The sequence below is a fragment of the Chiloscyllium punctatum genome, chromosome 16, assembly GCF_047496795.1.
Source record: "Chiloscyllium punctatum isolate Juve2018m chromosome 16, sChiPun1.3, whole genome shotgun sequence".
NCBI classification, from domain to species: domain Eukaryota; kingdom Metazoa; phylum Chordata; class Chondrichthyes; order Orectolobiformes; family Hemiscylliidae; genus Chiloscyllium; species Chiloscyllium punctatum.
This window is the reverse complement of record NC_092754.1, coordinates 27,643,850-27,656,509: the sequence shown is the minus strand read 5'-3', so window position 1 is coordinate 27,656,509 and position 12,660 is coordinate 27,643,850. Positions and strand designations below refer to the sequence as shown.

The 12,660-nt window shown below is 42.1% G+C and overlaps 2 protein-coding genes across 7 annotated transcripts in view; one reads left to right on the top strand and one right to left on the bottom strand.

Annotated features, from left to right (window-relative positions):
- Positions 1 to 7,460, top strand: part of mfap2 (microfibril associated protein 2) — a 44,789-nt gene extending 37,329 nt beyond the window's left edge. Inside the window, exons 7-8 of the mRNA XM_072586602.1 lie at positions 1,077 to 1,150; positions 2,791 to 7,460. Coding sequence (XP_072442703.1) covers positions 1,077 to 1,150; positions 2,791 to 2,894 — 178 coding nt within the window. The 3' untranslated portion in view covers positions 2,895 to 7,460. The remainder of the gene's footprint in view (positions 1 to 1,076; positions 1,151 to 2,790) is intronic.
- Positions 7,461 to 8,189: 729 nt separating this feature from the next.
- Positions 8,190 to 12,660, bottom strand: part of LOC140487105 (uncharacterized) — a 99,223-nt gene continuing 94,752 nt past the window's right edge. For all 6 annotated transcript variants that reach the window (XM_072586591.1, XM_072586585.1, XM_072586589.1 and 3 more), the window contains one exon: positions 8,190 to 12,202. In XM_072586591.1, coding sequence (XP_072442692.1) covers positions 12,119 to 12,202 — 84 coding nt within the window. In that variant the 3' untranslated portion in view covers positions 8,190 to 12,118. The remainder of the gene's footprint in view (positions 12,203 to 12,660) is intronic.

Genomic DNA, 12,660 nt, shown 5'->3' with positions numbered 1-12,660 from the left:
TCCTATTCATATACCCATCCAGATGCCTTTTAAATGTTGTAATTATTTCAGCCTCCACCACTTCCTCTGGCAGCTCATTTCATGCACACAGCACCTTCTGCATGACAAGGTTACCCCTCAGGTGCCTATTTCACCTCTCATCTTAAACCTATGCCCTCTAGTTTTGGACTAACCTACCCTATGAAAAAAGAGCTTAGTTATTTACCCCTATCCAGGCCCCTCATGGTTTCACAAACCCTCTATAAGGTCACCCCTCAGCCTCCAACGCTCCAGGGAAGAGCCCTGGCCTATTCAGCCTCTCCCTATAGCTCAAACCTTTTGTCTGCCAAATAATTTGCCTGGGGCCATGTGCACAGGCTTACCTTCTTTGTGTTTCACTCATTAATGCCTGCCTTTCAGTCATGAGGAGGTCATATAGTGAGCCTACATTTTCAAATCCTTCCTGTGAAACATAGTTAGAGAAACTGTCGCTTAACTGGAAATGGGAGCCTTGCAGCTTTATCTGTGTGGGTCTGGAAGGATCCTTCAGGTACCCTCACTCTGCCCAGGCCACATTGTGTTAACAAAGCTTGCATATCATCATTCAATACCAGATCAGAGAGTGACCTCCTGGAAGCATGTTAAGACTCTTTAAATTGGTCCTGGCCTCAACCTGTGTATCAGCTACAGTTCAGTCAGGATCTGATGTGTGTATGAATGGAAGAAGGTCCAGAGGTAGAACATAGAACATTGCAGCACAGTACAGGCCCTTCAGCCCTCGATGTTGCACCTGTGAAACCAATCTGAAGCCCATCTAACCTACACTGTTCCATTATCATCCAAATGTTTATCCAGTGACCATTTAAATGCCCTTGGTTTAAAGTTGGCAGGTCTACTACTCTTGCAAGGAGCGCGTTCCACACCTTTACTACTCCCCTGCGTAAAGAACCTACCTTTGACATCCATCCTATATCTATCATTCGGATTAAATGGAAACTGGAAATAGAGGCTGCGTGGTACAATAAATGTCAATGGTAGAAGCATTCTACAGCTTCTGTTGAATTTTGCACCCAACATTTACATTGCCTTCTTTGCAGCCTTCGCAGGATCTATGTGGTTAACAAGGAAGTCTGTGTCCGCACTGTCTGCGCCCATGAGGAGCTACTGAGAGGTGAGTGTGAGGCCTCAGAACCACAATGGAATAAGGAGCTATGGCACATGGGCAGGCAGATAGGCACATACCACTTTGGGGAGTTGTAGATTCCTCTCAAGGCTGCACTGGTCAACCGGACATTGGTTCGAGAGGTCTGGAGTCAGTGCTGGTTATTTTCAGAATATATGCTGGAGCATTAGCCTTCAACCTGGTCTTAAGGGTCAGTATTTGGAGAGTCAGAGGTATGAAGTTCGATGACACTTGTTTTTCTCACTGTGCTGCAGTCACAGTTAGAAGGTGCAGTCCCTTTCAGGGTTCAAGTGTTAGTGTCGAGAGTGTGGTGCTGGAAAAGCACAGCAAGTCAGGCAGCATCTGAGGAACAGGAGAATCGATGTTTCAGGCATAAGCCCTTCATCAGAAAACAAGATGTCCGAAATGTCGATTCTCCTGCTTTTCAGATGCTGCCTGACCTGCTGTGCTCTTCCAGCACCACAGTCTCGACTCTGATCGCCAGCATCTACATTCCTCACTTTCTCCTAGTTCCTGTGTTAATGCATGGCACAGATCTTCTTCGGGACATCTTTTTTTTTCTGACTCATTCATGGGATGAGGGCAACGCTGGCTAGGCTCAGCATTTATTGCCCATCCCAGCGACGAGCACATTGCTGTGAGTCTGCAATCACAGAATGAGCCAGACCAAATAAGGATGGCAGTTTCCTTCCTGAAATGACATTAGTGAACCAGATGATTTTTTTTCCCCAACAATCAACATTCGATTCTTAATTTCAAATTTTTTAAAAAAATTATTGATTTAAATTTCACCATAGCAGGTTTTGAACCTGGGAACATTACCTGGGCCTCTGGGTTAATAGCTGAAAATGTGTCACTGGAAAAGCGCAGCAGGTCAGGCAGCATCCAAGGAGCAGGAGAATCAACATTCCGGGCAGGAGCCCTTCTTCAGGAATCATGCCCGAAACGTCGATTCTCCTGCTCCTTGGATGCTGCCTGACCTGCTGCGCTTTTCCAGCAACACATTTTCAGCTCTGATCTCCGGCATCTGCAGTCCTCACTTTCTCCTCTGGGTTAATAGTCTAGCACTAATACCACTAGGCCATCACCTACCCTTAATGACACAGACGTTAAGCTGGAGCAGAGGATGATACTTCTGCCTGGGGAGCTATTTGGCTTTGGAGGGTACAGTAGCAAGTGAGGTGGATGGGGCAGTTGGTTCATTTAGGGATTTTTTAATATGCTGAAGAACTACAAATTGCTGAAAGTGTTGTTTGATTTAGAAATTGTGGATACAAACTCAATGGACTTGTTAGTGGCTGGAGGAAGATGTCTGCCAGAGAGTTTACTCCAGTTTCACTAATGTTGGCAACATTCAGGGATGGTGTGATGCTTCCAGGGCAAGAGTTGAGTACTTGGGAGGCTGAAAGAGGTAGCTTGAAATTGTGCATGTTATCCCCAACAATGTTCGTCTCAATCTGTGTACAGCTGAAAGAGTGGGGCAGGTCCCACACGCGAGCAGACAGCTTTTCATAAAGGAACAAATCAATTTACTGATTGCACACTGCGGGATCATATTGCCTTATAGAGAATGTTCGCTCCATAGCCCTTTGCTCCTGCTGTTCTTACCTTCTCCTTCTCTCTTGCAGCTGACCTGTGCCGAGACAAATATTCCAAGTGTGGGGTCATGGCCAACAGTGGACTGTGTGGTCAGATGGCTTCATCATGTGACAAGAGCTGTGGCTCCTGCTGAAAAGGATAAACAAACCGAGAATGGGCCACGCGTGGAGCCTTGGTCCAGGAGATAAAGGAATCTCCATATATATCAATAATATTACATTAAGTAATTTAGAGGGATCATTTTCATATTTCTGTAACTCTGATGGTGCTGGAGTATTTTTCGTATTATCCTCAAGAGAACATCCATTCTTCATGGTGCACATTATGTTATAGTTATTTCTGTTTGGGGAAGGGACCACATTGATGCAGGTTACACATAAAGCCTCGAGAATTCAGTCATTCCAGTTTTTCACCCTGTGGCCATGGCAAGTCATGAACCAAACTCTTGTTGGTGCATGGTGCTCGCCTGGGAGAAGATTAGGGGACAGAGAGTCCCTCACACAGAATTTACTCTCCGTCTCCTACCTCTCTTCACATTGAGATTTTACAGGTTTCTTTCCTATTAGCTATTGCTGATCTGCCTTTCATACTTTGTGGCTGTCCAGAGTTACAGAAGTTTTTTTGACTTTTGTGAAAAACAAACTAGAAAGTGTGAGATGTCTGCAGTTGGCAATGAAGCAAGTGACAAAACCCACCCTGTAGCTGGATTCCGAAGGCAGCCTGAGTGACTCATACAGCAGCAATCAAACTCTGAGTGAGTCACTCCTGAACATGCTTCACCTTCGGAGGGGCAACTTGAACTTCATTCTGTTCCTGAACTCTCGGCTGATCGCACACCACCCATAGTGTCAGGTCAAAGTCAGGAACCAGTGTGTGAACACATCCCAAATCGACTTAAACTCAGTCTGTACTGATCTCATGTAGCAGTTGGGTGGAAGAGTTGACATAAAAGCGATGTGTGAGGTTGATAAATGAGTTCTTTTTAGATCCCGGTGTCAAAGATTTTAAATAGTGTAATGTCTTAAAATAAGAAATGGCAAAACGTAGTAAGAATGGGTTATGCAGTTTCTGCTGTTTTTCAGGCAATTCCTAGAACTTTTTGATTATCCCCCACCCCAGCTGCTGGTTAACCTCCTCCAGCTCTTCCTTGCACTGAATGAAGCATGAAGTTTCCTTGCGTAGTCTGGCTACCATTAGTGACTCATTTCCCTGCCCTTGCACATACCATTGTATGTTTTAAAAAAGTTATCATAATTAGTGTAGACAAATACTGTGTCATTGTCAGTGGTGCATACATTGGGGTGGGGGCACTCACTCTTTGAGCTACTCTGGTCACTACATCAAGAATAAGACCATTGGCACAGAGCTGTAAGCTTTTCCTATAGAGTCACAACAAGTTCCAGAGAATGTGGCTGAGAATGCGATGCAAGGCTGTAACACAGACCCAACCTTTAAAATCAATCTCTTTATGAAGACACAATGAAGGCTGGAAATGGAACAGACCATTTGGTCTATCGAGCCCCCTTCAGTCCATCAGGGGCCATTTCTTCCAGAGAACCTGAAGAATCTGTGCTATCAATGACCCAACCCTGTCCACTTAACATTTCACACTCCATGTATAACTTACGACTTTGTTAACTCTCCCCACTCTCTTGGCCTTCTGAGGATAAATTCTGTGTACATACTCCCATACAAAACACTAAAATATCTATCCAATGTCATGTCCACATCTTCACACTGGTCTCCTGCCTCCAAATCCATTGAAATAAACTGATAATCTCAATCTGTGCATATCCCTATTACCTGTAGCCATGTTGAATTAGGTATTTATTAGACCCCATGTTTGAATGGTGACAGCTCAAATATTCATTTCATTGGATAGGAGAGGATTAGGGATGAAGATATATTGTTAACTAATGCAAAATTTGTGTTGGCAGGAAGTGTAATTGGCACATACTCCATGTCACAATACATGGTGCTGCTATGTGTAACAGCTCTAAAATCACCTCCCCCCCAAAAAAAAACGTCTGGGTATTAAGAGGCATATTATGTGCATCTTAAGTTAAGTATTTGAGAGACAATGTGCTCTAAAGGGTTCAATGGATGTTCACATGCAACTTTGCGCTTATGTCTATATAATTATTAAAATTCAATTGAATTCCCACTCATACTAACAAGTCACTAAGCAACCTTGTGGTACACCCCTGGGCATACACCCAGACTTGTAGCACACTCCCTGAGATTAACACAACTGGACTCACTCCTGCTATTTTTTTTCAACCTTTGCTATTACTGCACAAACTTGTTACATCGTCCTATGTAGCTGTGTTTCAGACACATTAATCCTTTTCCGGTTAAAATGGTGCGATTTCAATTCAGGGATTTATATCTGTCATACTTACAGCCTGGACATGAGTCTGCAATATGAGCACTGGAATGCTTCACATACTTATTTGATCTAAATTTGTTTGTCAATCAGCAAAACAGTTTCAAATGTATCTGTTAAGCATTTATATATTAATATGAAATGTTTCTGTTCCAAAACCCGATCACTGGACTAGCACATTAATCACTTGGTCACACTGAGACTTCAGGAGGTTGGCATATCCCTATGCATTGCCAAGTGTGAATACCAAACGTTTACTGTCAGCTGAAGCTATCCCCTCTGTAACTCTCCTCAAGGAAGACAGCACTGTAACAGCCTAGACTCAGCAATTTCTTGGGTGGAACAGCGGCTGAGCTAAAACTGGATTCAGAGACTTGTTTGAGGAGTTCTGGATATCTTCAGTTTATCAAGCTTGACTTTGTATTGCATCTTTTTTTGTTGAAGTGGTTATAGATAATGGTGCTTTAACATCCCTCAACATACCGAGGGAATTACATTCAGACAAAGTTTAAAGATACAAAAAGGTCTGTCATCCTACAGTGTCCCTTCGTCCTCCGTTATCCTGCAGTGAGTGTTCTGCTTTGCCTTGACATTAATTCATTAGTGGCCATATTCCACGCTGCAGCCAACAGCAGTTTCTTGTGATAAACGAGGATTCGTGTGCAGGACATGTTTTGAAACTGGGAACTAGTGACCCTTAAGTTGTAATATGGCATTTTGATGGAGTGAAACAGGATTACTTGCTTACTGGAAACAAAAACAGAAATTGTTGGAAAAGCTCAGCAGGTCTGGCAGCACCTGTGCAGAGAAATCAAGAGTTAACGCTTCAGGTCTGGTGACAGGTCTGAGGGTCACCAGACCTGAAACATTAACTCTGATTTCTCTGCACAGATGCTGCCAGTCCTGCTGAGCTTTTCCAGCAATTTCTGTTTTGGTTTCTGATTTATAGCATCTGCAGTTCTTTTGGTTTTTACTTGTTTATTGCATTTTCTCTTGATACTCCAGTTTCTTCCCAGGACATAATGAGGGGTTTGAGTAATGATATCAGCCATATTTAAACTGAATTAACTGGAAGTAAAGCAGAAACAAGGCTTAAATACAGGGGCCTAAGGGTTGCATCAGCTGTAGGTTCTATGGTAGAATCCTAGATCCATTCTATTTGGACTGTGTGTTCTTTGAAACAGGATAGCTTAGGACAATGATCTCAAACTAGTTGGCAATTCAAGCTCTTGCCCAGTATTTGGGATACCAAACGTTAGTTTAAAAGTTCATGGTGGAAGAAAATAGAAAGGAAAATGAGCACAGTGACCATGTCCAGCTGCTGGATATCCACAGCATATTTTTCAGATTTACAGGTTATTGGGTGGGTTACTGACATCTAAGGGTCACATTGTTACGCCGCCCAATTTTGCCAGGCCTTAACCTATGCAAAGTTCACGAAAGTAATCCACACTAACTGGACTTATGCTGAAAAAGGAAACATTTGCAGGACCATAGTGAATGGACAGAGGACTGTAGTCTATTGGGCAGCTCCTTCAACGAACTGGTGAAAGCAGGATGGGCCAAACGGCCTCCTTTCGTACAGTCTGGATTTTTGACTCCAAAATCAGCAAAATCCATTGTTGGAGCCAGTCTAACAGTTAATGACTAGGTAACAATAGGAAGGAAGTGGGAAGCCTCTCCCATCCAATAGCTCAGTTGTCATCTATCATACCTCAGTGTGCAGCTGAGGTATGCTGCCCAGGAAGATTAATTCCACGTCCAGTCTGTTAAGTTAGCCGATCTCAGCCTGGGTAGTGGTAATAGAGGGCTGCAATTGGTCCCTGGATTAGTGAAGTTCAGACTGCTAACTGTGGCTCCATAGATGATGCTCATTTTGGGATACTTGTGGATGGGGGGGTTTAGATTGTTCCTTGCTGTGGTGGACTATCTACTAATGCTTATAATGCAGTCTGGTAAGTGAAGAATGGTCAGTTTTGGGGTGACATTTTGAGGACAGCCAGTGGCTATGGATCTGTAACCCAGCACATTAGTGTCTTAAGGAAAGGAAGGGTCAACATTTGGAGGGAAACTGAAATATAAAAGAAAAGCAAAAATGCTGCTTCATCTTTTCTCAAATCTGTCTGCCGTAAGTTAGAAAAACAAAACTTGAGATGTACTTGCTCTGATCTCCTTCATTTAAATGTTCTTGAAGTACCAATAGGAGAAGGTGCCGCAGTATGTGCAACTGAGTGAGAAATTTCTGTGTAATCTGATTCATTCTATAACTGATATATCCTGTTTTTGTACAAAAATAAAGTCACTTAAATAACACAGTCTTTCTTTAAGTCTGCCTTTCATATTATTACAGTACTAGACTAACAGTTTGACTGTGTTCGGTCTGACTGTCTCTCTCCCACTGAGAAATAGTGGGGATCTACAATCTGTAACTGGGTATTTTCAATATTAAGTATTCTGAAAGGTGATGTACCATGGAGGCCAGACATTAGGACAGGAAGCTTTGAGTAACCAGGCCATTATACAGAACAGAGGGTTCCAAACTGTGAATAACAACCCTGAGACAGGTCACAAGACCAGGTTGTCTGGGTCATCGGCTCTGAGGGAGCAGTGAAAGCCCTGAAATTGAGCGAATTTTGAATCTGCAAGGCACCTTTAAGCGTTTGACTTTTTTCTGCCAGTGGAGCATGTCCTAATTATTTTCCTTGAGGCTTGATTGTTCCTACAACCACAATCTGTAATAATATGCATCTTCACTTTTTACAGGGCAAATCCAACAGTTTTAATCCTTATGTCCCACCCACTCAATGTCTCTAAAATCACCCTCCACAATTTTTACTCTAGGATCAAATGAAATCGAAATTATTAAAACAGGGCCACAGTGGGATAAAATGTGGGAGACACTTCCATTGGGTAGGAGTTCTACAGTAACCAAACTTGGTTCCAAAGTAATATTTCAAACCAGAGCATGGCATACACTTTCTGCAGGAACTAGATTGCTACTAAAAATTAAATAAAGAATAAAAACCTCTTTAAAGCATTCAGTAGGAATTAACACTCACCATTTATTTTCTACATCATCGTTCACAGCAGTTGTATCCAGCGCCTCTCCAACCTACCCCTCAGTGCAATAATAAAACGAGTAGAAAAATAACACTGAGGAACATCAATCAGGTGACCAGGTACAGTGAGTGGATTCAAGGAATGGGACAGTGGTTAAAGCGGTAATACACCTACAACAGTAGCCACCTCACACACTCAAAGACAACATAAACATATTGTAGATGTAGTGAACATTTTGGGACAACTAGGTTGGAACAGTTTTCATCTTTGATCTGGTGTTTTGGCAAAATGTGCTGAATGAAAGTAAATGTGCAACAATGAGGGAATGGCTATGTTTGCAGTCGTCAGCCCTTGGTGGAATCCAGTCAGGCTGTTGGTGCCAGCATTTTTCAAGTTGCTTCCTGGGGATCATTGCTCTCTGAAAATGATAGTCACAATTTTCTTGTACGCTATGGCACTGGATGTTTCTGTTCCTTGGGGCTCACACCCCCAGACAGACACCTTTCAGCCTAGCACTGGTCATCTGACTGCTGTACATCACTCATGCATCCTGGTCAGAGTGGTCCAAACTATCTCAGTTGGGACCACTCAAGGTTCAACAGCAAGAATCCCTTGTGAGGTTCCAGAACCGCACCATGAAACCTTCACATGGTTCTGGACCTCGAGAAAGTGTAAAACATCCTTCAGCATCTGTCACAATCATTAGTAAGTCAACAGTTTACAAATAGTAGCTGCAACACATCTTTCCTTAGCATACGGGACAAGAAACCATAATTGGTTCTCTTGGGGCCATTTCAAGTTGATACTGAATCTATCAGCAATTAGCTACTTGGAAACATCAGAAAAGACTAGAAAACAGTGCACTGTTTAAAAGAAGAAAGAACACAGCAAAAATATAGTTTAAGCACTGTTTGTACTGACTTCTTCTTTAGATTATAAACAAAACATCTTTTGCAATTTTAAATCAATTTAAAAAAAATATACATAAGAAGTTATAAAAACTTAACTGCATATGAAAATCTATTAATTCAGACAGAAGTAGAATGGATCTGGACAGAGACATTTATGCTCTGATAAAGTGTCTACATTTCACTGTCTATACCATATCAAAGGTATGTCAGACAATGGAACTGGTACATTTAGAATTTCAATGCTTAACGTTAATTTCACAGTACATTAATATTAATATACATCTCCAACATTCAGTTTTGGTTAATGGTTCACTCTGGAAAATGGTCTAAACACTGACTTGCAAAAATACATCCAGATGCATGCAAGGAGATGAACATTAGCTGCCCCCAACAACTAGTTTGGTCTTGTCAACTATTTGTTATTGCAATACCTTAGAATACATTTGTTTTATGGTCACATGGTCAAAGAGAAGCTGCTACAAAAAATCCTTGATAATTATAGAAAAATAATGTGTTTTGAAGAATAGGCAATCTATTAAACTAAACATACCCACAAACCCAATTTGTTACATGGACCCTAAGTTACAATGAAGAAAAAGAGGACCTAATAGCACACAAATACAGTTGGACCTTAGTGAGTCCTTTGTGCACTGTCAGTGTCTCTGAATATAGAGAGACTGTATCCTGGATGTCAGTGTGTAACCCACCACCGTATGCAATAGAGCGACAAAACATCTATGAAGGTCCCAGATTTGAACATGGATTGGTGCTGAATTGACTGATCTTAGTTAAAGCAGTGACAAGAGAGATCAGCCAGGATCCCTGCTCCTGACTTTATCCATCAGCTCCCATGGCTCATGTGCATTTGTGTGCCTTTTAGGCCAGGCTCAGTTGTGATGCCCTTCTCCTTCCTCCAACAGTCATATGTAGTCACTGGGGCAAATTACAAAAGGTCAGTCAGAGAAACAGCCTCCCCTTAACTCAAGGACATAATTGGTTTATCACATTATCACTTGGTTTAAGTCGTATTATCAGAGATTAGGATCAAAATTGGGAACGTTAGTCTGAATGGGTCGTTACTGCATTTATCACTGAGAGCTTCCGGGAAGCTCTGAAATCACATCAACAATCTGTCCTATCAACAAAATTCTATCATTATTGTTTTTAAAAAATCTCAAGTTCTTTAAAAAGAATATTTTATTCCAGAATATACTAGTCTCTCCTGCTAATCTAGAGTCGGATTTACCAGCATTCATTTGATCTAGCACCACAGTAATCTGTACCTAAAATACAAACACAATTTATACAAATCCCTCAAAAATAGTTGATGCTACTGGAGAATCTAACAGTGCATGTTCCAGGGACTGGAAGCATTGGATTAAAATACTAAAGCTAGGAGGAGAGAAATGTTTAAAAAAAACCCTAAAATCATCCTCTCCATATCCCTCAATGTACGTTGAATAGCCGTTGATGAAAATTAACATTTTGCTGCAAATTGTCACCACTTTGATCCCATTGCGATTGTTTTAAATGTAGAGGCATTTTCCCCAAATTCAGACCAACATCCATCTCTTACCCAACATCACTACAGACTGGTTATTGTCACCATGCTGTTTGCGGGATCTTGCTATACACAAACTGGGGTTGCCACCTCTCCTATATTACAATGGTGATTACATTTCAATGGTACATTGGCTGTAAAGCATATTGAGATAACCTGAGTAATGAAAGATGCTACAAAAATGCAAATCTTTCTTCCTTGCTTTCTTTGATGCCGATTTTCTGAAGCCTCTCACTCTCCTTCCACTCAGTACCCAACACTGAGTCCTGCCAGACTCAACTAAGCTGCTGTGTTAAATCAAATATGCCAGCTTGCCATCTGTCGAGTTTGTTAAGATTGGCTCCTGCTGCCAATCCACACAAATCAGTAGCAGGGAGTGAGGGGGTCAAGTTGTGATGTATTCTTCACAGCTGTTGAAAATGATTTAAAAACCTTAATAATAATGTCAGCTCCTCGATGCTACCCCAAAATAAAGACATGGAAGTCCCATATTAAAAATATAGATTTGGCCGATTAGCAAACAACAGGAAATCAGTAACTCGCACCTCGTGCTAAGATCCTGTTGATGCTGAAGGGCTCCATAGCATGGAAACCTCTGGGCACTGGTGAAAACCCAAGACCCAGGCTGAGGGTGAATGAGTCTGGAAGCCCAGGCACCAGTGCCCTCAAATCACATAGAAAAGTGAAAGTGCTGATAGCCACAGAGCACAATAAGACCCAAAGGAAAGGGGAGTCATTTCTAGCTAACTTAATTCAGAAGGATGGAGGGGTTTAGATTTTAATTTAACTTATGGCTGGGTTTGCTAATTCTGAGGCTCTGTGACTCATATAAACAACCACTCAGAGAAGGAATGATCAGGAGTTAATCTCATTTCAGCGTATTTCATTCTCCTGAACCTGAAAATTGTTTTATAGATTTGTTGCCATTTTGTTTTTAAAATGGGAAGAAGAGGAGACACTGAACAAAACTAGGCCACTAAATATTTAATTCAAATAGAGTCATAGTCATACAGCACAGAAACAGACCCTTCGGTCCAACTTGTCCATGCTGACCAGATGTTCTAAAATAAACTATTCTCACTTGACTGGCCCAGACTATGGAGTGTCAAAAGGCAAACTACTTTGACCACTTCCCCAAACATAATGACCAGTCAGAGTGGGCTTCATAAGGAAAGTGATGGCAACTTGCATGTGGGAAAGGAAAGCAATGTTAACAAATGAAGAAGCCTGTCTTATAGCAATGTCAAGGTCACTGCTGGGGAGTCCACTGAACATGGAGTCAGCTGTTGAGGTGTCGATTTGTACCAGATGTTACTGGGGTGGAGGATAGGGTCCATGCCTCTACTGTCAGTAGAAGTATGTGGTGTGTGTTGTGATTGATCAAGGGAATGTAAAGTGATACTCTGCCACGTGGATGCTGCGAAGTACCAACGACGGAATTAGTTCCCAGACAGAACGGAGGGGGAATACTGAGGTTGGCGTCTCCGGAGTTCCTGTTGCAGTTGGTCCTTCAAGGTCGAAACCTGCAGCACATAACAAACGATGACACCGAGTGAAACCACAGGACAGCTCGTTCAAAGACCAACTGGGGACACATTCAGAGTCAAGACATGATAGCCATAAGAATGCCTGGCTATGCAGGGAGATTTGCTGAGATAAAACACAACCAGAGTGCAGTGAGAATGAAGGAAATTTGCTGTAGCCAATAAATACTCCCCCTCCCACAAGACAAGCCATGCTATTAAACAACATCTTAATTACTAGCCATCTGGTAAATCATACACTCCCAACTCTATCCCCTCTCCATCCTGGACGTATTCACACCTCTGTAACGTTTCACAGATCGCCAGATTAGATTAGATTCCCCTACTGTGTGGAAACAGGCCCTTCGGCCCAACAAGTCCACACCGACTCTCCGAAAAATAACCCACCCAGAGCCATTTCCCTCTGACAATTTAAGCATGGCCAATTCACCTAACCT